Source organism: Myotis myotis, unplaced genomic scaffold, assembly GCF_014108235.1.
Source record: "Myotis myotis isolate mMyoMyo1 unplaced genomic scaffold, mMyoMyo1.p scaffold_m19_p_2, whole genome shotgun sequence".
NCBI classification, from domain to species: Eukaryota; Metazoa; Chordata; class Mammalia; order Chiroptera; family Vespertilionidae; genus Myotis; species Myotis myotis.
This window is the reverse complement of record NW_023416324.1, coordinates 49,608,460-49,628,334: the sequence shown is the minus strand read 5'-3', so window position 1 is coordinate 49,628,334 and position 19,875 is coordinate 49,608,460. Positions and strand designations below refer to the sequence as shown.

The 19,875-nt window shown below is 39.3% G+C and overlaps 1 protein-coding gene across 4 annotated transcripts in view; it reads left to right on the top strand.

The window, feature by feature from the left end:
• The window catches only part of LRRC40 (leucine rich repeat containing 40), a 53,583-nt gene extending 48,236 nt beyond the window's left edge, over window positions 1-5,347 (top strand). For 2 of the 4 annotated variants that reach the window (XM_036348978.1, XM_036348977.1), the window contains 2 exons: window positions 295-480; window positions 3,943-5,347. In XM_036348978.1, the coding sequence (XP_036204871.1) occupies window positions 295-480; window positions 3,943-4,048 (292 nt within the window). In that variant the 3' untranslated portion in view covers window positions 4,049-5,347. Of the gene's footprint in view, window positions 1-294; window positions 481-3,942 lie in introns of those variants that run through there. The other 2 variants (XM_036348980.1, XM_036348979.1) reach the window with 2 other exon arrangements.
• The last annotated feature ends 14,528 nt before the right edge of the window (window positions 5,348-19,875 follow it).

Sequence of the window (19,875 nt, the reverse complement as noted above, 5' to 3'; positions counted from 1 at the left end):
TGTCTCCTGAATGTGAAGAGGAAAACATTGGATAATTTACTATAAACTTTCATTTGATTTTATACAATAAAATAAACTGTTTCAAATCTCCACTTAACATACATTTCAAGGTTTCCAAAATTAGTTCATTTTCTTTATCTTCTTGTAAATTTGAACATAGGACTTGAACTAAATATAAAATAATTTACACTAAAGAAAACTTTATCTCAAGATATGAAACTTAAGATCATTGTTAGAGGAATGATTTTGCCTCTGATTCCAATATATTTAGGTGTGCTGTTCATCTTTAAATAGGTTCAAAATACTACCTGAAGTTCTGTATCGCATCTCCACACTTGAAACAATTTTAATTAGTAACAATCAGGTTGGATCTGTGAACCCTGAAAAATTGAAGATAATGGAGAATCTGGTCACATTGGACCTTCAAAATAATGACCTCCTACAAATTCCGCCAGAGCTTGGTAATTGTGTAAACTTAAGGTAACTACTCCATTCTACTAAGATTTTCCATTTATTTGATTGCTTTGTTGAAGTGTCTGGGCTTTCTGTTTGTCTGTTGTGTTTCGGTACTCTACCAGGAAAGTTGAAATAAAAATGTAATGTCCTGTTAATAATAGGTAACAAACCCAGAATCCCAATTCTGTTTTCCAGATTTTACCAAATTTATTTTTTAAGCTTTGTTTATGTGGTATTATATATGTGTAGATAAAGTAATTGATTGCTTCTAGTGATACTTTTCTCATCACTCAGTGTAACCTGAAACGAATGTGTAAAATGTCAGGGGGATAAATTTAGCTGTGCATATGGGTTTTTTCCCCCTGCCAGCCTGGTCGCCCCTCACTGCCCCCCTCTGCCGGCATGGTCCCCCTAACTGCCCCCTGTGCTGACCTGGTTGCCCCCAACTGCCCCCATGCTGGCCTGGTTGCCCCTCTCTGCCCCCCTCTGCCAGCCTGGTCGCCCTTCACTGCCTCCCCTGGCAGCCTGGTTGCCCCCAACTGCCCCCCCCCCCCCGCTGGCCTGGTCGCCCCCAACCGCCCCTTCTGCTGGCCTGGTCACCCCCAACCACCCTCCCCCCCACCCCCCCGCCAGCTTGGTTGCCCCTCATGGCCCCCTCTGCCAGCCTGGTTGCCCCCAAGTGCCCCCCCCTGCTGGCCTGGTCGCCCCTCACTGCTGGCCCACTGCTGGCCCAGTTGCCCCCAAGTGCCCCCCCCCGCTGGCCTGGTCGCCCCTCACTGCTGGCCCACTGCTGGCCCGGTTGCCCCCAAGTGCCCCCCTCACTGCTGGCCCACTGCTGTCCTGGTCACCCCCAACCACCCTCCCCCCCACCCCCCCGCCAGCTTGGTTGCCCCTCATGGCCCCCTCTGCCAGCCTGGTTGCCCCCAAGTGCCCCCCCCTGCTGGCCTGGTCGCCCCTCACTGCCGGCCCACTGCTGGCCCGGTTGCCCCACACAGCCTGCTGTTCAGTCATTTGGTCGTCCCTCATTAACGCCCTGCTGTCCTGATTGCTCCACGCAGCCTGTTGCTCAGTCGTTTGGTCTTCCCTCACTAACCCCCCTGCGGGCCTGGTCTCCTGGTAGCCTGGTATTCAGTCATTTGGTCGTCCCTCACTAACCCCCCTGCCGGCCTGGTCACCCCACTTAGCCTGTTCGGTCATCCATTTGGTTGTTTTGGATGTGACGGCCCCTGGCTCTTTATATATATAGATGGTCTTCATGCTGGGTCATGATCTTCCTCACTCTGTGTTCGCTGTCACCCTTAGTCTCAAATGTTTTTACCCTGCTTTTATCAATAATCAACCTAAATATCATATTTGAAAACCTTCCTTATTCTCCAGGCAGAATTAGTCACTTCTGTAATTTTCCATCCTGCTTTGTTTAGACTGATATATACCATTTCTTTGTCCTCCTTTAGAAAAGAGTTGTTCCAGTGCCTAGAACAGTGATGGCGAACCTATGACATGCGTGTCAGAGAACTCATTTTTTTGGTTGATTTTTCTTTATTAAATGGCATTTAAATATATAAAATAAATATCAAAAATATAAATCTTTGTTTTACTATGGTTGCAAATATCAAAAATTTCTATATGTGACATGGCACCAGAGTTAAGTTAGGGTTTTTCAAAATGCTGACACGCCGAGCTCAAAAGGTTTGCCATCACTGGCCTAGAACATAGTAAGCACCCAATAAAGCTTGTTAAGTGACTATAAAGGTAGTTGGAGATGTTAACAGAAAGCTAAGTAGTGAAGCAGAATGTGTCAGAAGTAATATAATTATTTAAAACTGCACATGATGGTTTGACATATTTTACTTTGCTTGGGCAGCGCTGGCATCTGCTCTGGTAGCCTTATTAGTGCATTATAGGAGGCAAGTACAGTTGATTCTCATTACTGGAAGCAGTTGTAGTCTATAAAGTCTCTGTAAATACCAAATGAGTGAATCCTGAACTGTTACTCCTAGAGGAAGTACAAGAGGTAGGTCCTTTTGAGCCTCTGATCACGACATTTTCAATCAGTCAGTGCATTACCCCTTTTTTAATGTGTTTGTATTAAGACACCTTATTTAATATTGTTAATTTATTAATATTGAACGATGGCCAAACAGCTCTGTAATACATGCCTGAATGAAGCTTATTTAATATGTATTTTTTCTGTAAGGCACATGGCAGCCTTCTTGTTAAGAAAACTAGCGAGCACTTTAGCACTACACTTGCAGGCCATTTTAAAGAGTGAAGTTACCAATAAGGACAAAAATGGGAAAAAATGCCACGTGAAATAGACCAGGGATAGGACACTTGTTTACAGAATGAGAGCTGAAACAAGAAGGCAGTGTCACCTGCTCACCTTCAGCAGAGAATGTGCTTATCCAGCAACTCAAATTTTTTGCTGTTCTATGCGTGTCAAAAAATGGCTTTTAGAGTGCCAGCTGCGTTGATTTTTGGGTTGCAAATAAGTTGTAGTGAGTAGGCAAATTAGCAAGTACTGAAGATTGACTGTAATTAACTTCTTTTTCTATAAATTAAGAAAGTCAGTCTTTAAAAGAATTCCCAAGGCACATAGAAGTATTTGAAGATATAATTTAGATCTGCTGTATATAGTGTGGTGTGATTCCTTTGACTTTTGTTTACACAAACACTCAAGTTATTGAAAATTAGTATAAAAGTTTCTTTATCTCATAAGTTAAGGTATTTCATTAATTATTAAAGAAACAAATTAACAAGCCCTTAAATCTTAAATTGGAACCTCATTTTAGAACATGTAAATAGATTTTTATGTGTGTATCTGATCAAGGCGGGGGGAGGGGATAGAGGGCAGACGTGTCAATGTTTCCCAGGGCGGAGGGGGATAATTTGGTTATGTTTTAGTCCTCGGCATGTTTAGTCCTCTACTTGTATGCTCATTCTACACTTGTGTAAATACAGGGGCAAAAGTAGGTTTAAAGTTGTTTGTATGGAAAGTAATGCAATAATTAGTAAATAATAATAATACAAGAATAAACTGTTTCACGTACTCACAACTGTAAACCTACCCTGTATAATTCAACCTTTTAGTATGTGGTCATAAGATTGAGAAAAGGATGTGTTAAATGGTGGTTCAGATGACAACAACTCTCTATAATAGCTGTAGGATCTTGGACAAGTCTTTCTTACCTCCCTGAACTTGTATTTCCTTATCTCTAAAATAGGAATATTAACGGGGCCTATATTATAGGTTGTTAAGATAACTGAGTCAGTGAATTTAAATTACTGAGCAGAGTACCTTTCACCTAAGTATTGTTAATGTTGTCTTGGTTATTGTTGTAGTTATAATTCCAGCTGTTTAAATGGTTAGATTTGAAAGAGACAAAAAAAACTACACGAATCTTATTCAAAATATTATAAATGAAATTAGAAGAAAAGCCTCCCCAATGGACAGTGTTAAAGTTCTTATTTCTCTCTTTTGCTTAGAACATTACTGCTAGATGGAAATCCATTCCGTGTTCCGCGAGCAGCCATATTAATGAAAGGAACAGCCGCTATTCTGGAATATTTGAGAGACCGAATTCCTACATAAATTGGAGTTGTTTTATAATCTTGGTCATGCTAATTCTTAGAATTCTTACATTGATAATGAAAGTTTTTCTAAGGTGTTGTGTACATTTGTAATGGTGATAACAGTGTTCTGAGTGTTTTGTACAAGATTTATCCTACTCATTTTCATTCCATTATAACAAAACAGTTTCTTCAAAAGTGAATTTTTATTTAATGAAGTTTAATATTTTTATAATGACAAAGCGTTTTTGTAGAAGTTGGTTTTTTCCCTAGTTCTGTTTTTGTTACATATAACGTGACCAATTGACTTGAGTGTGACCATCCAATTTCTTTCGTTTAATATAAAATTAACTTGAATTTTATTCAATGTTGTTCTTTGACATTTAAAAATAAGACTTCATTACTGATAGGACTTTTGTGATGTTGTTGGTCTCAATATAAGTTTTCCATTAACATGCACTGTATTGTTTTGTTTTAATCTAGTTAAAATGTCTTTAGCCTTTTCCCCATGTTTTAGGAAATCATTTTGTCATGATTTCTAATGTCACAGACATGCTACACAAGATATAGTTATAGTTGGAGAAAATAGTAAGTGTTGTTAAAATTACCCTCACCTTCTTGAATTAAAAGTTGACAAGGTTTTATAAAATGATGTCTTAGTATTAAGCTTCCATATAATAATCTGGAACTTCTGGATGCAAGAAATTCAAAGAGATTGGATCTGCATATTTTTCCTTCAAAGTGTTAGCAGTTTAAAAGTACTTTTTTTTCTAAATATTGAAGACCTTATTTTATTCTATAGATATTAGAAACAGGACATAACCAATAATGTATACTGCATAGAAATCTTGAAATGTGCTTTGTTTAAATACTTACTAATTAAGTATTTGTATACATCTATTCTGTTGGTGTGTTCTAATCCAGCCTTGTATATATTTTTTTTCCAGGGGCTTAATTTTAAAATTTGCTTGTAATCTTCATAAGATTAAACTTGTAATCAGGCAGTAATTTTCTAAAAGGGAAGTTATTATAGGTGAACTTCATTTAATAAATATCAAATATAAACATTTTTATTTACATCAGAAATATCAGAAGTAGGCTAGGCTGATCAGTCATTATAAAACTTACCATTTGATTCTATTAAGTAGCCAATCAATAGAATGCATATTAACTTACATAGATAGATGGGTGGATAGATAGGTAGGTAGGTAAGTAGGTAGATAGCTTTTGTATGATCGAGGCATGCTTATATGAAAAAGTCAATTGCTACTAAAGATAAATAGTACATGTTCATAATAAAAGTTACATTTTCAAATGTTAATTACAATGTTTGTGTTTTTGGTTTAAAACAAACATGCTTTTTTCATACTATAACTTTGGTTGACTAAGAAAAATCTGCTTTGACATTAAACAAAAGACACTTTACAATAAGATGACATTTTATTATTTATACAATAAGGAGACTTTTATGTTATTCAAAACACTTTTTAAATACTGAAAAAGTTGAGTACACCAAAGCCGAAAAATGGCTCTGCTATACACTGCACAGCATTATTTTAGTCCCTGTATTTTTATCTGTACAGAAAGCATCTTCAAAATGCATTCTAATCACATTGTACACCTTTGCCGATTAGTGTCAATACATAAAATAAAACTGCAGAATACAGCTTGCATTTGCAAATTAACGAAGTAATTTCACTGATTCAGTAAATTTAAAATATAGATTCATAGGACTTCTTTGCACATAAAATGAAAGCAGCTTTCAAGGTTGTTATGGTCTCATACTGCAAAAGAAAAACCATTAAGTACATTCACAGTCTATGTTAATAAAGTAGTAAATGTCTTCATTCAGTTTTATTTACATCAATCTGTAGTTCAACTAAAAAGTACTGTTAATTGTGGTACTGTAGTTCTTTTAACACATACAAAAATGATAATTTTTATATATAATTTAAGCTCAAAATCACAATTATCTCAAAATATTAATTACAATACAGCCATCTCAATTAAACATGTGATTTATTTTTTTATAAAATGGTAAAATTTTTTATTAAAGTAAGCAATTAGTTTTGAATTGGCCAGAGTTCTCCCATGTAGAAAACCTTAAATGTTAAGAGGTGTTTCCTGCCCCCTCCCACTCGAATTTGTATACAGCCACCTAGGCTAGCAAAGAGACAGAAAAGGCCCCAATTTATAAAGATTAAGCCTCTTTTGCTATACTGCTGTGGCTTGTTTCTTCCATAAAAGCTTTACAAGGGGAATATCAATAAACTACGCAGTGAAATGCATGCATTAATATACAATATGTTTATGTAAAATGTTAGTATTTACTAGTGCACATTAAATGTTCACAAAGACTGCAAAAGAAGTCATAAATAAAGAAGCACTTATAAAGACCTATCAACTGCAAATTGTAAACTTGAAAACTACTTGATAATATAATGGAATTTCTGTGAAAACAAATCCCAGTTCAAGTTCTTTCTCTGGCTAAAGGAGCTCCAGTTACTTGGCCTTAAGATGTCACTGTTGCACTGCACATACGGTAGTGAAGTCAGTTGTCAAAAAGAATGTGGGTCTAGAGATTGTCTTAATTTTGCTAAAGTACTGGCCTAATGTTGCATCACTGTGTAGGAATTTTTCTTAAACTTACAGAAGAGGGAAATATTTCACTACCCGAATTATATGACCTCAAATGAAAATTTGTGTGTGTACATGTGTTTAGCATATGGAAAAATATTAATATAAGTAGGTGGAATTAGTATTTACTTATATAGTAATAAAAGGATTATGCCCCCAAAATAACTAAGGTCAAAAGTAATCAATTATCAAATAGTTTAGGAATGAGAGAATATTTTTCACGGCTACATAAAAAATTAAAACACCCTAAAACCCTTTTACTTAGTAATTCTTTACAAACCAATTAAAAGCCTATCACTGTCTTTCTTTAGAATTGCTGCTGTTAATATTTCTTCTCTGAATAGAAAGAGACTGTAGTTCGTATTATGGTTTACTTTTATACAACTGGGGTGTGTGTGTGGAGGGGAGGGCACCCTTACATGGCTATAACATGGGAAAAATTAAAGTACTTGCAAACTACTTTTGCAAGGTTATTTGAGATGGTCTTTGAAATTCATAAATAGAATTCAATAGATTTACCTCTGAATTTCAAATAGGAAAAAATTTATCCTTCATAAGACGACAATGTCATGTTAAGCTTCCTTTAGTCCCTTCTATACACTCAGTACAAAGAGAAACTTGATTAGCTCTTGGGACAAAAATATCTGGTTTATCTATCAATTATTTTTCTCTTTATTCCAAACAGAAAATAATAAGCTTCTATTTTCAAGGAGGAAAATGAAGTTGAGGATGTTAAAGGAAAATGCCCAAACATCATAAAGCAGTATTAAACATTTATTGCATTCCGTTGACACTAGGTGTCATCAAAGCTAAAACCAAATTTCCTAGAGTAAAACTAAGCATATGACATTCATTACTGTCCTGAACAGGTGCCTTTTCCACATTCAAGACCAATAAGGCTCCTCTGAGTGGAAAGACTCTACAAACATTGAAAATAAAATTTATTTCAGCACCACATTGTGAAAGTAAATTACCATCCCAACAAAATGAGAACTCCTTTGTGTTCTATCTGCCTGAGAGTTTCATCTTGGTTTTCCTATAGACTTTCAAAAAATTATGTAAGATTTCCTGATTAAGAGAGGTTCTTTAGTAGAGTGCTGGGAAAAGGAAGAGGGATGGAAAGATACAAAGAAATATAATGTGATTTCTTTTGTCCATCAAATGCTTTCCTTAATTTAGTTATCATAAAGATTAGTTGACCCGAATACTTGGGCATAATTTAACCTCATTACCTGTGCAAAACAAATGCACAAAGAAAAACACCTATGTACGTGTGTCTCTACAGAGACACAAAACCTGAGTCACAATAAAAAGTTTTTAATATAAGAAATCTTAATGTAGGAAAATAACCTTTAAAGGGCCAAAAAATATCTTTGTACAATATAATTAGCTAACTAAAACTTCACTGTGTTTAAGTATCACATATTTTATAAGACCTAACAAAAAAGGAATAATTTACATTTGATAATTTTCTTAACTATAACTGATACCCCCATTTTTATTTCTAACATCTATTTTCATTCCCCTGAATTCATTAACTTCTCCAAAAAATAAAAGCATCCTATATAATAAAAGGGTATATGCAAATAGACCGAACAGCAGAACAACCGAACAACCAATCAAAGTGTAGTATGCTAATGATATGCTAAGGCTGCTCAAACGCTCGCTATGACATGCACTGATCACTAGGGGGCAGACAGTCAACTGGTCAACCAGTTGCTATGATGTGCACTGACCACCAGGGTCAGATGCTCCGACCGGTAGGTTAGCTTGCTGCTGAGGTCTGGCCGATCGGGACTGAGCTAGACAGGCCGGACATGCCTTGGAACCCTCCTGCGGCCCCTCCCTGGATCATGCACCGGTGGGGTCCCTCAGCCTGGCCTGCACCCTCTCACAATCCAGGACCCCTCGGAGGATGTCGGAGAGCTGGTTTCAGCCCAATCCCTCAGGCCACTCCACTTTGGAGGGCACCAGATGCAGGGCTCATGGCTGGCGAGCGCTGCTGCAGCAGCTCAAGCCTCTCCCAATCGGGATTGATTAGGCATGAGCCCAGAGCAGGCACAGTGGGGCCAGGATGAGCGGGAGTGGCAGGGAGGAGCTGCAAGCGGCATTGGACTGTGCGTTTCGGCCCGATCCTGCAGGCCACCCAGAGTGACCTCACCTGTACACGAATTCATGCATCGGGCCTCTAGTACTTAAATATGAGGACTGTTTAATTTCTGATGAACAATTCTTACTCTTATCTAAATATTGAGGACGTAGGAGATTTGGGGTTGCTAGGCATATAACAATGCCAAACCAAAATAGAACTCTAAAATTCAAAACAAAATATATATTTTGAAGGAAAACATTACTTGGAAAATTATGTTGTAGATAGAGTTGGGCCAAAGTCTGCATGAAGCTATTATGTGCAGGCTCCTTTTCTGCAGATAGTTATCTCTTAAAAAATCCCTTTTCTCTATGCACAACTTCCTCAGCTTTCAGTGGGTTTCTCACCTTTTCCATACTTGAACCCTGAATTCTCCCAACTGAATGAAACTCCCTTGCTCACACCCAACCACCAGTTACAGTGTCCTTTACATCTTCGTTAGCTCGTCCTCATCTTTAGTAGCTGAGTTCTCTGTGATGATTCCTTGGCTTCCCCTCATGTGCCACTTAACTACTCAGTAGGAGGAAATCTATTTATTTGTCCCCACTGTGTTATCATTGGACACTTTAAGGCTCGATTCAGGACATACTTATTCCCTGGGCTGCATCCATCCCAGGTGCAATCTGGGAGTAGTTTATAGGAAAATGAGTGTGAGTTGTTGCTCCACACTGCCCCCAGACCGGCCATTGTCAGCTGGGACATTGCACTGATTATGCATTTATGTCAGTTAAGTCACTAATGCCTAAAAGAGGAATCCTTCTGAACCAAAGATTCAATCCTTGCATTTGTAAGTGAATAGTTGAACCAATAGGGATTCGGGACAGTATCTTTGAATGCTGTCTTTTGGGTCAGTGGGGCTGATTTGGGGATAGGGTGGTAAATGCACACAGTAGGGTGAGAGATTAAAGGCATTAACCTAGTGAAGTAGTCTCTTCTTGCCTTTTTGTAATGACACTTGCCTGAGGATCACGAGAAGGATTCTGTAATGTGCAGAAGGCTAAAAGCAGAGTCACACTTTCTCTGCCAACAGACTAGTTACCATGGGAACCAATGCAGAAAAATGAAAATATGACAAGAAGCTGAGGATTAAATGTGGAGAAAATTGATAGGGAGTTGGTTTCTACATGGCAATTTGAACATTTGGGATTTAAAGAACAGGCCGTTCTTCATGTGACCAAACCAATGACAATGAATAAAATGACTTGCCGGTAGCTGGTCCTGGCAGCTGAGATGTGAGGGATACAGAGAGGAAGCAGTAAGCATGCGGTAGGTTGGAGAAGGGGAACTCTATAAAATCCAGTTCCATTCCTGGGAAGGCTGAACACCAGTTCAAAGGGCAAATTAACCATGTGGTCCAAAGGTGCCCTTTGAAAGGCATATCCATCTTCCCTTGATAAACCAAACCTGCTGTAATTCTCACCCTGCCAAGGCTGGCACACACCACTTGACAAAAGTATTGCACATCTAATATTGCTTGAAACATCTTCCTAAGTTTTAAAACAAAAAAATACCCACTTTTAAATCTGCAGCCCTCCCCTGCCCCAACAAGGCAGCTATTGCAGTGACCTAGAATTTAGTTTTTCATTAAGGAAATAATTATTCCACTTCACCGGATACAAGTCCTCCCTTTGGACACCTCTCTGTCATTCTACCAAACCAGACTACAGGATTCCAGGACAATCTATAACAAGGGCTTGGCTTCAGCCCAGTCTGAGAAAGCCGACCTACGCCTTGTACTTTCAGAGGCTCAGGGGAGACCACATCTGTCCTGTCCCCTAAGCTTCCCCAAAAGCTGTTTTCTGAGATCCTATGATTAATGCCTCCTTCCTATGACTTCAGCCTTTGGTCCACATTGAAATGCAATCGCCCTGAGGAGATAAGGGTAGGTCACACTATTGACGACCTGATTCGACCCTTCCTAGAGATCTAATTTTCAAGTAGTAGTGATACCCTTCAGCCGACCCACCCTCCCAACACACACAGACAACATCACCCAGGAAGTAGGAGGCAAGCCATTGTTAGAGAGCTGTCTTTAGGATACATCCACCTATAAATGGTCTAAATAAAACATGCCCTTTGTACAGTGCTAGGTCCACTGGACACAGGTTTCACCACAAATGTTCATTTCTGGCTCGCTAACAACAGGCTGTTCTATTTGTCAGAGTCCCTTTGACCATCTCAACAATGAGTTCTTGAAATGCCCAAAGCCCATTAATTTCTGTTTTCCCAAGAGAGCTTACAGAGTTCACAAATCCAGGAAAGCCTGAATTTTCTCCCACTGGCAGAGTCTGAAGGCAAACTTGATGATAAACAGAGAGTTGAGTACAGTGATTTTGCTTATGCTAAAATAATTTCTTCCTCAGTATTCCAGCGGGTTTCAGAATTTGAGACTTCTAGGGCAGGTTTCTGCAGGTAGGAAGCGTGAGAATAGCCTGACGCAGGACTAGTCTTGAAAGCTACACAAGGCATGGCATTACTCTAACAGGTAAGCAGATCTCTTTCTGAGATAGGCCCATAGACCCTAAGAGGGTCTTCACAAACAGCCCCACCTTTGGAGTTGACATGGTAAGTAAGAGAGTGCCTTTTTTCTTTTCTTTTTTTTTTTTAAATATATATTTTATTAATTTTCTTACAGAGAGGAAGGGATAGGGATAGAGAGTTAGAAATATCAATCAGCTGCCTCCTGCACGCCCCCCACTGGGGATATGCCCGCAACCAAGGTACATGCCCTTGGTCGGAATCGAACCTGGGACCCTTGAGTCCGCAGGCTGACGCTCTATCCACTGAGCCAAACCGGTTAGGGTGAGAGTGCCTTTTTTCATTTCTGAGATGGTCTCTAAGATCAGGCAGCAGATGCTTGGAGGACTTTCTGGTCAGGATTAAATGAAGATTTCTGTGACTTGGTACTGGTTCTCTCACTGGTAAATCGTTCATTGGACACGCTTGAGCTCCTCCCGGCTGAAAGGCCACCTGACACTGCCCTATTTAATAGTTTTACCACGTCTGTTCATTCTACAGACAAGGAGATAAAAACATGTTATTATAAAGCACATTACGTCTTGAGAGTTTAAATTTGACTCCAAATTTTTTAACCAACTTGATTTTTTTCTCCTAATTTTCTTTGAGGTTGTATAAATGACTCCCTGCTATATGTTCCTTAAATGGTTACTGACTTTTACATATTTTTTCATAGTTTTCTTTAGTTTATCATACAGGTGAGTATATAGTCTGCAAAAGAACCAATCTTGCCAATATTAGAACATGCATTGCTTTCAACCACAAGTATTTGAAATAAAAAAAGCTGACTTATCTGTGAAAAGATTGTGTCTATCTTGTGGGCATCTGATGAATAAGTCTTCAGATCGAATGGACAGCATGATGACTGTGGTTAATAATATTGTATTGAACAATGGAAATTTGCCAAAAGAATAGATTTCAGATGCTCTCAAAACACACACACACACACACACACACACACACACACACACACACACGGCAAACCTGTGAGGAGATGAGACATTAACTAGTTTGACTATAATAATCATTTTACTATGTCTATGTATACTTTAAGTATATGCAATTTTTTAAAATGAAAAGCACACACACACACCTAAAACAAGAAAACAAGGGCAGCACACTCCAATGCTTATATTTCTTGATTAAGATGATGTGTTAAATAAGCAAATAGTTCAATTCAATTGTGAAGAAAAAAAAAAGATGGCTTTTTAATGTTGGCCATTGAATAAATGTTTATAGATAATGGGTGTTTTTCAACCTTTCAGTCTTTACCTCCAGCAATATGACCAGAATAGTACTTTAAGGTCAGGAGCCCTGTGATTAAGTACTTAAGAAGCACAATCTCATGTTCAAATGTAAGCATGCTACACAATCCGCTACATATAGTTTTAATAAACTCACACTTTCAAAGTTGATGCACAAAGACACTAAATTGCTCCAAGGTACAACCCACCACTTCACTACCAAATGGCAGCCAACTTTCCAGACCACGGTGGATCTCATATAATTTTGAATCCACTATTTAGGAAATCCTCAATTTTAACCTCTACAAGCAAACACAATCTCTGGATCTGTTGGCTGTAAAAACCCATCTGCCATTCCTCTTGCCAATGGTGTCTCTGAGGAGACTCTTCCCTCAGAATAACCTGTGGGGATTTAGATGGCTGCCACTTCTTAGTGCTGAGCCACATTGTCAGGGCAGCTCAAATTCGTAGCTTTGGAGGCCCTTCGAGGAGGGTCTGGGGCTGGACACATGCTATTCCAGCTGTCCATCTGACAGACACGGCTGAGACTGGTCTGTATGTTCCAGGCACTCTTCGGTTTTTTACTTCCTAGAAAATTTTGTCAGAGGTGCTGTTCAAGTTGCACATCTTACTAGATTCTAATGGGTCCTATTCTGTTCTTAAAACACGAAGCATCCCCTGAATGGTGGGGTGTTTGCTAACAGGAAAGAGCACCACCTTTTCCTTGCATGTATGTGCATGATGAGTGTGTAGAACATGCAAATCCACCAGAACCATGCACATTTTTTTTTTGATGTTTAAAACAAATACGAATTGTTTTAAAGCAGAGATTTTAAGAGAAACTGTGTCCAAGTGGAAGAATCGCCTTTGTCATCGAGCCTCAGTGCCCTCCCTCCGGGAGGGAGGAGTTGCCTGTGACTCCTGAAACCCCTCTGACTTTGACTCTGAAGAGGCAACCGCTTGTAAGGACAAAGTCCAATTTCGGTGGAAAGGGGGAACTTAACTAACGAAGTGACTATGGCTCCCTGATACGGTTCATTCAAGATGAGACGGCAGTTATTTACATTCTCACTGTCACCTGAGACTTTCTAGAAAGGACCACATATGAGAAATGGGAGCCTACCTTCCTAAGGGAATAGAAAAGATTCCTCATCCACATTATAAAACAATAAAGCTAAAAGGAAGCACTTGCCGTTTTTTTTAGACTGGGAGAGAAAGCGATACGGTTCTGTTCTCTATTCTTCCCTCCTATTATGTACCTGCACAGTAGCATTTATTAACTTCTTATGTGTCTATCTCCCTATGAGACTGTGTTTCTTAAGGGGAGGGACCATGGCTTTTTATATTTATATTTCTAACTGCCCTCAAAATTCTTCGTTCATTAACATTTGTTGATTAAATAGCGTGTACAGCAAGAAAAAGAGATGAATTGTTCTAATCACTGATATATGTGTTTTTAAGAATTAAAACATAGATGGCTAAAAGGCAAATTTTAGGATGATGCAGAGGAGGACTTAGGAGAGGATTACTTAAATACCTCTTTGGATAGTTGGGTCTATCCAAACTTACATACAACAATGGATACTCTATGAGTATGTATTGTTGTGGGAGGTGTAGGTGAACATGCTGGAGGTATTATGGAAAGTTAAAAAAAGAAAAAGAAAAGCTCAGCTGGCGTGGCTCAGTGGTTGAGGGTCAACCTATGAACCAGGAGGTCACGGTTCCATTCCTGGTCAGGGCACAGGCCTGGGTTGCAGGCTCGATCCCCGGTTGGGGGGCGTGTAGGAGGAAGCTGGCCAATGATTTTATCTCATCACTGATGTTTCTATCTCGCTCTCCCTCTCCCTTCCTCTCTCTGAAATCAATAACAATATATTTTAAAAAGAAAAGAAGACATGGCCCCTTACCTTTGAGTAGTTTATGAAGATTTATGTCTCTAGGTCACGTTACTAATGATTATTTTTGGTAAATATGTGAAACCTAAAAGATAAGTTCCTGAGTGTGTGTGTGTGTGTGTGTGTGTGTGTGTGAGAGAGTGTGAGAGAGAGAGAGAGAGAGAGAGAGAGAGAGGGGGGGGGGATTGAGTTAGAATTTCTCTAGGAAATGGTCATAAATATAGATCTTGATAGCAACTTTCATGGTTTTATAAAGAATGTATCACAAGCAAAAAAATAAAATAAAGAACATATCAGAATGATGACTTGCTAGAGAATCTGTTTGATCATAATGAGACTGTGATTCTAATAAGTACAAAACACTCATTGCTAAGTTGAACGACACCACAAGTATGGCTGAAGAGTAATGCTTAAAGACTGGCTATCAAAGGTGGATAGTTTAAAACAAACATAAGGAAGACAGGGAAAGACAAGTATTATAAGTCAGAACAGTTTGTATAATGATAACATAGAGGAAAAATCAAATTTGGAGGTTATACATGCCCACTACCTACAACCTCTTCCTTTCCAGGTGCATCCTGGCTACTGGGCACCAGTGAAAGTAAGCGGAGTCCTGAGTGTGACTGTCACTCACTTTCTACTTTGCAGGGAGGTCACGTGACCCACACACAGTCAGCATCCTGGCGGGAGTGGGGAGGAGTGCGAAGAGTGTTTCAAAGAGCTCCAGGCATTTTAAGTAACCGTTACTCACTGCTTTCTTCTCTTCCCTCAGCTGCTGAGGGCCCCACTCTCCCACCCAACGTTGGTGATCTTCCTTTGTTGTACCTAAAAGCAGAGCTTCCCTCCCAACCTCTTTGCATTATGGCACAGAGAGAAAATGATCATGTTTGTTCTGCATAATGGGGTACAGGTGGGTAAAACAGATAAGGCTCTTCAGGCCCCAAGTGAAAGCAATAAGCCACAAGCCCCCATGCTCTCAGGGAATCAATGTCTCAGCACTTAGGGGACCTATGCTAGCGGCTGGGTAGGAAGTACTGACCTACAGATTGCTCCCAGGAACACAAAATTAACATTCTCTCTATATTACAAAAAAATTAAAAAAGTATTTCAGGTAATAGTTGATACCAAAAAATCTGGAGGTGCCACCAGCAGCAACAAAACAAAAACACAATGGGAGTATATAAATAGCTCTCAAGCCATTTTTTCCCATCAGTATCAGTACAAATTCTAATTTCCATTCTAATGCTTAGTTCCAGTCTCTACAGCTAAACCTATGATGAAAAGCTAATGGGAGTTTGAGAAGGGATGCCAAAAAAGATGAAATAGGAAACGAGGCAAATGGAAGAGCCAAGAGCTGTGTTCAAAAGAATGGTAGGTGGGCCCCTGCAGCATTCGCTGTCAAATGTGTGGCCACGTTGCATACGATGTAGATTTGTTCATTACGCTGAGGCAAACAAGCCGGCCACAGAAAGGTAAGTATCACATGATCTCACTCATATGTGGAACCTAATGAACAGAACAAACAGGTGAACAAAATAGATCCAGAGACACCGAAGCATGGAACAGACTGGAATCTCAGAGGGAAGGTGGGGGTGTGAGTGGGTGGGGAGAGGTTAACTGGGGAATTTATATGCATAACCTACGGACACAGACAATAGTGTGATGAAGGCCTGGGAGGGATGGGTGCAGGGTGGAGGGTGTCAATGGGGGAAAAAGGGGAGACATGTGAAATACTTTTAACAATAAAGATACATTTTTAAAAAATTGTTCAGGAGACATTTATCTCCCCTGGAAAGAGAGGAAATGCACTTGTTAGGCAAACCCAAGACTGTGCACTAACTCCGTCAGTTTGAGGTCAATAAAGAAGTTAGAAAACAACCACCAAAGAAGGCTGAACTGATTTTGCTAAGAAAGCCCACACTGTACCAGTGGCTGGGGATCAGGTGGCCTGAAGGAAACGGTTTCCTCTGGAGGAAAAGGCCAGAGGATTGAAATAGTTTCGCAAAGACTTGGGGAAAGAACACCTTGTTCTCTGTACTTTTGCTTGGGGTTGGAAGAAAAAAAGATTAAGTGGTTGGCAGAGAAACAACAGAAACCTTCAAATAAGTAGGGCTTTGATGGAATCTGCAAAGGCGAGGCCCAAACAAGGGTGCTGGCTCAATTAAGCTGTGAGGGTATAATTAGCTTAGAAGAAGCAAACAGAAACGTTCGGCGTTTAAATGAATAACCCAGTTATTAGTGGCCCGGAAGTTCCAAATATTTAAGAATCAAAACAGCTTAAGGACACGTCACCAAAGCTGCCAGAGTATCTGGGCCTCCCACACACAGACGTTCTTACTGATGGAAGGGGCTGCAAACTGCCCCTTGAATCTGATGACCACTAGATGGCATATATTTTGAAATACATGCCTATGTACTTTATAGTTAGGTAAAATCTGATTATAATATTGTGGTAATTTCTTGTACTCATATATAAAATGAAAAACTAGTAGTTTATACTGGATGCCTAGTTACTGACAGATGTCACCTGGAAATAAAGCTATACAGACATTTTCAGATTGGACTAGTTTTAGAATATTAGGAAGGCTTTGCTAGGCAAACTTAATTCCCAATGTTTAAATTTTGGAGAGCTCATTTAAAAAATATATTTTAAATAAGTTGAAGCAAATATTTTATTTTGGAATGAACATGTGTGAAGGAAGCTTAGTTAAAACAGTGGCAGATAGGCCCAAAATATTTGGGAAGCACAAGAATGTTGGAGAACTATTAAATTGGCAGGTGTAATGATTAAACTGAACAATTAGGAACAACAAACTTTAAAGCACATATTCAGCTGAGGCTTAGAGAGAGAGCAGGTTCTTCCTATGATTGAGTTCTGGGAGTGGTTGATACACAACCTGAAAGGTTTAGTAAAAAAATATAGAGACTGCTGCCAGGCCGGCGTGGCTCAGTGGTTAAGCATCGACCTATGAACTGGGAGGCCACAGTTTGATTCCCTGTCAGGGCACATGCCTGTGTGTGGGCTCCATCCCTGATGTGGGGTATGCAAGAGGCAGCCGATCAATGATTCTCTCTCATCATTGATATTTCTACCTCTCTCTCCCTCTCTGAAATCAATAAAAATGTACTAAAAAACAAAATAAAAAATCTCTCTCATTATTGATATTTCTCTCTCCCTCTCCCTCTCTGAAATTGAAAAAAAAAAAACCTGCTTAAAGTTTTTTTAACAGCTCTTAAATATCTCTTCTTATAGTGTTTAAATTTAGAGTTTTGTTTCAAATTAATTCTCTCATGATAATATGGAAAGGGGTGTTAATATATTTCTTAACAGCTACATTAGTACAACAGGTATAAATATGGACTGTCCAGAGTGTGGTCAATTGACCAAGCTAGAGAATTGCCAAGGCTCGGATATAAAATATAGCTAGAAGGGCGCCATCTAGTGGCGCCTCTTCCTAACAGCGGACATCTTCCTAAAAAGTATGTAAATCTGTCCAACTCTACAAGGAACTTGTATTTGTTGGACTTGAACCCAGTAATTTAAACAGAGAGTCTTATTGGGATAAGACATATGGTTTGTTGCTTTTATAAGAGTGTTTTAGTGAGGGGAGTGATAGCATCTTCTCTGGAGGTATTTAAAAATAGCATTAATTCTTCCCTGAAGGTAAACAGATGAATCAGATCCCCTCAAGGTCCTTTTCTGTCTTATGACAGAACCATGATTTTTCTCATTTCCCCACAGAACTTTTATCCATACGATACAGTTTTTTAAATTTTTTAAAATTGGTTTTGGAGAGGAAGGGAGAGGGAGAGTCTGAGTCTGGTTTCCCTCTGTTCCACTTTATCTGTCTTTTATGTCCTTTCTGATGGCTTTCTCATTCTTACTCCATTAACTACTTATTACCTTCTCTCATTCCTCCAGTCCTCATGTCTATTACTCATGATCCTAAAATATCTATATATATAAAAGGCTAAGCAACCATCCAACCATCTGACAGTCCGACCGGCCGGTAGGTATGAAGCACACTGACCACCAGGGGGCAGATGCTCAATGCAGGAGTGGCCGGGCTGCAGTGACTTGGCAGCAGCGGTTCTCAGGTGATGCACCCTGGAATCAGAGAGGAGGGAGCCTTATTCCTCACGGGGCCATGCAATTCCACCTTTGGCTGTGGGTTATGTTGTTGCTGGGGCACTGTCGGCCCCAAATCTGGTTTACTGCAGAGCTGCAGTGACTGAAGATGCCCTTTGAGGCATGGCACTGCCACAGGTGCAGCTGGCCATGGGAGGACCGTGGGAGGTTGGCTCCAGGGCATGTCCGGCCCGTCTTGCCCAGTCCCGCCCCACCGGCCACCTTCTAATTAATTTCCTTTCAATGTGCACGAATCCATGCACCAGGCCACTAGTTCTTAAAATAATTAAAAGTACTCTTAAACAACAACATAAAAGAAAAGAAAAGAAAAGAAAAAAGTACTCTTATTATTCTAAAATACTTTGCCCACTTACTATACTAAAATAATGTTCCCCTTTCAATTAATATTTTACTTTTCATTTCCACTTCATTTCTGTTCAAACAGACATTGGAATTCTTTTCCTCATATAAATATATAGACACTGGGCTATAGGACCAAAGTGTAGGCCTCTGGAGAGCTATAGGCACCATAACTATAAAAGAAAAGGATAATGGAAGTTTCCTTCAAAGAAACTTTCTTTCATGGACAGAAGCCAAAATAACAAAGTCTCTTTATACAAAGAAATTAAAAGGCAGAAGCAGATGAAGTAATTTGTATTATTGGTGTAAGCAAAATAGTATATGAAAAATGGATTTGTTGGGGGAACATTTCACTCACCTTCTGTAATCAACTTGCTATGAAACATGAAGAGAAAAATATGGGAAATATTTTTGAGAGAATGCTAACAAAGAAATGTTTTACCTGCAAGAAAATCAAGATCCTGTGTGGTAATATAGGAACTGAGCTTAGGAGCTTACCAACCTAGGGCTCTCCCCACTTAGACATTTTTTCTTTTCAAGGATTCCTTTTTTTTTTTCCTCGCCCTTACAAGGGAGGTATCTAATGAAGCCAATGCTCATGGCAGTATAAGTAGTGTTCTTTCAACTTTGAAATCAACAGGCCAGATTCTGACCTCTATAATTGGGAGGGGGCATGTAGTTTTTATCAAGATGACCCAGATTGTCTGTGGTTTATCTAAATAGTTAATCATTTTAATTCTATAGCTTTTGCAGTGGCCTGAGAATTTTGGCTGGAGTGTATGACAGTTTCACTTTAGGGATGCAGGTGGTGGAATCTGTCCATGAAATGATGCCAAAATGCAATGTGTAAACATTGTCATGCTGAACTATGGCCAAAGGCCTGTGCTCAGATTTTTTATTTTTCTAGAACAGGCAGCA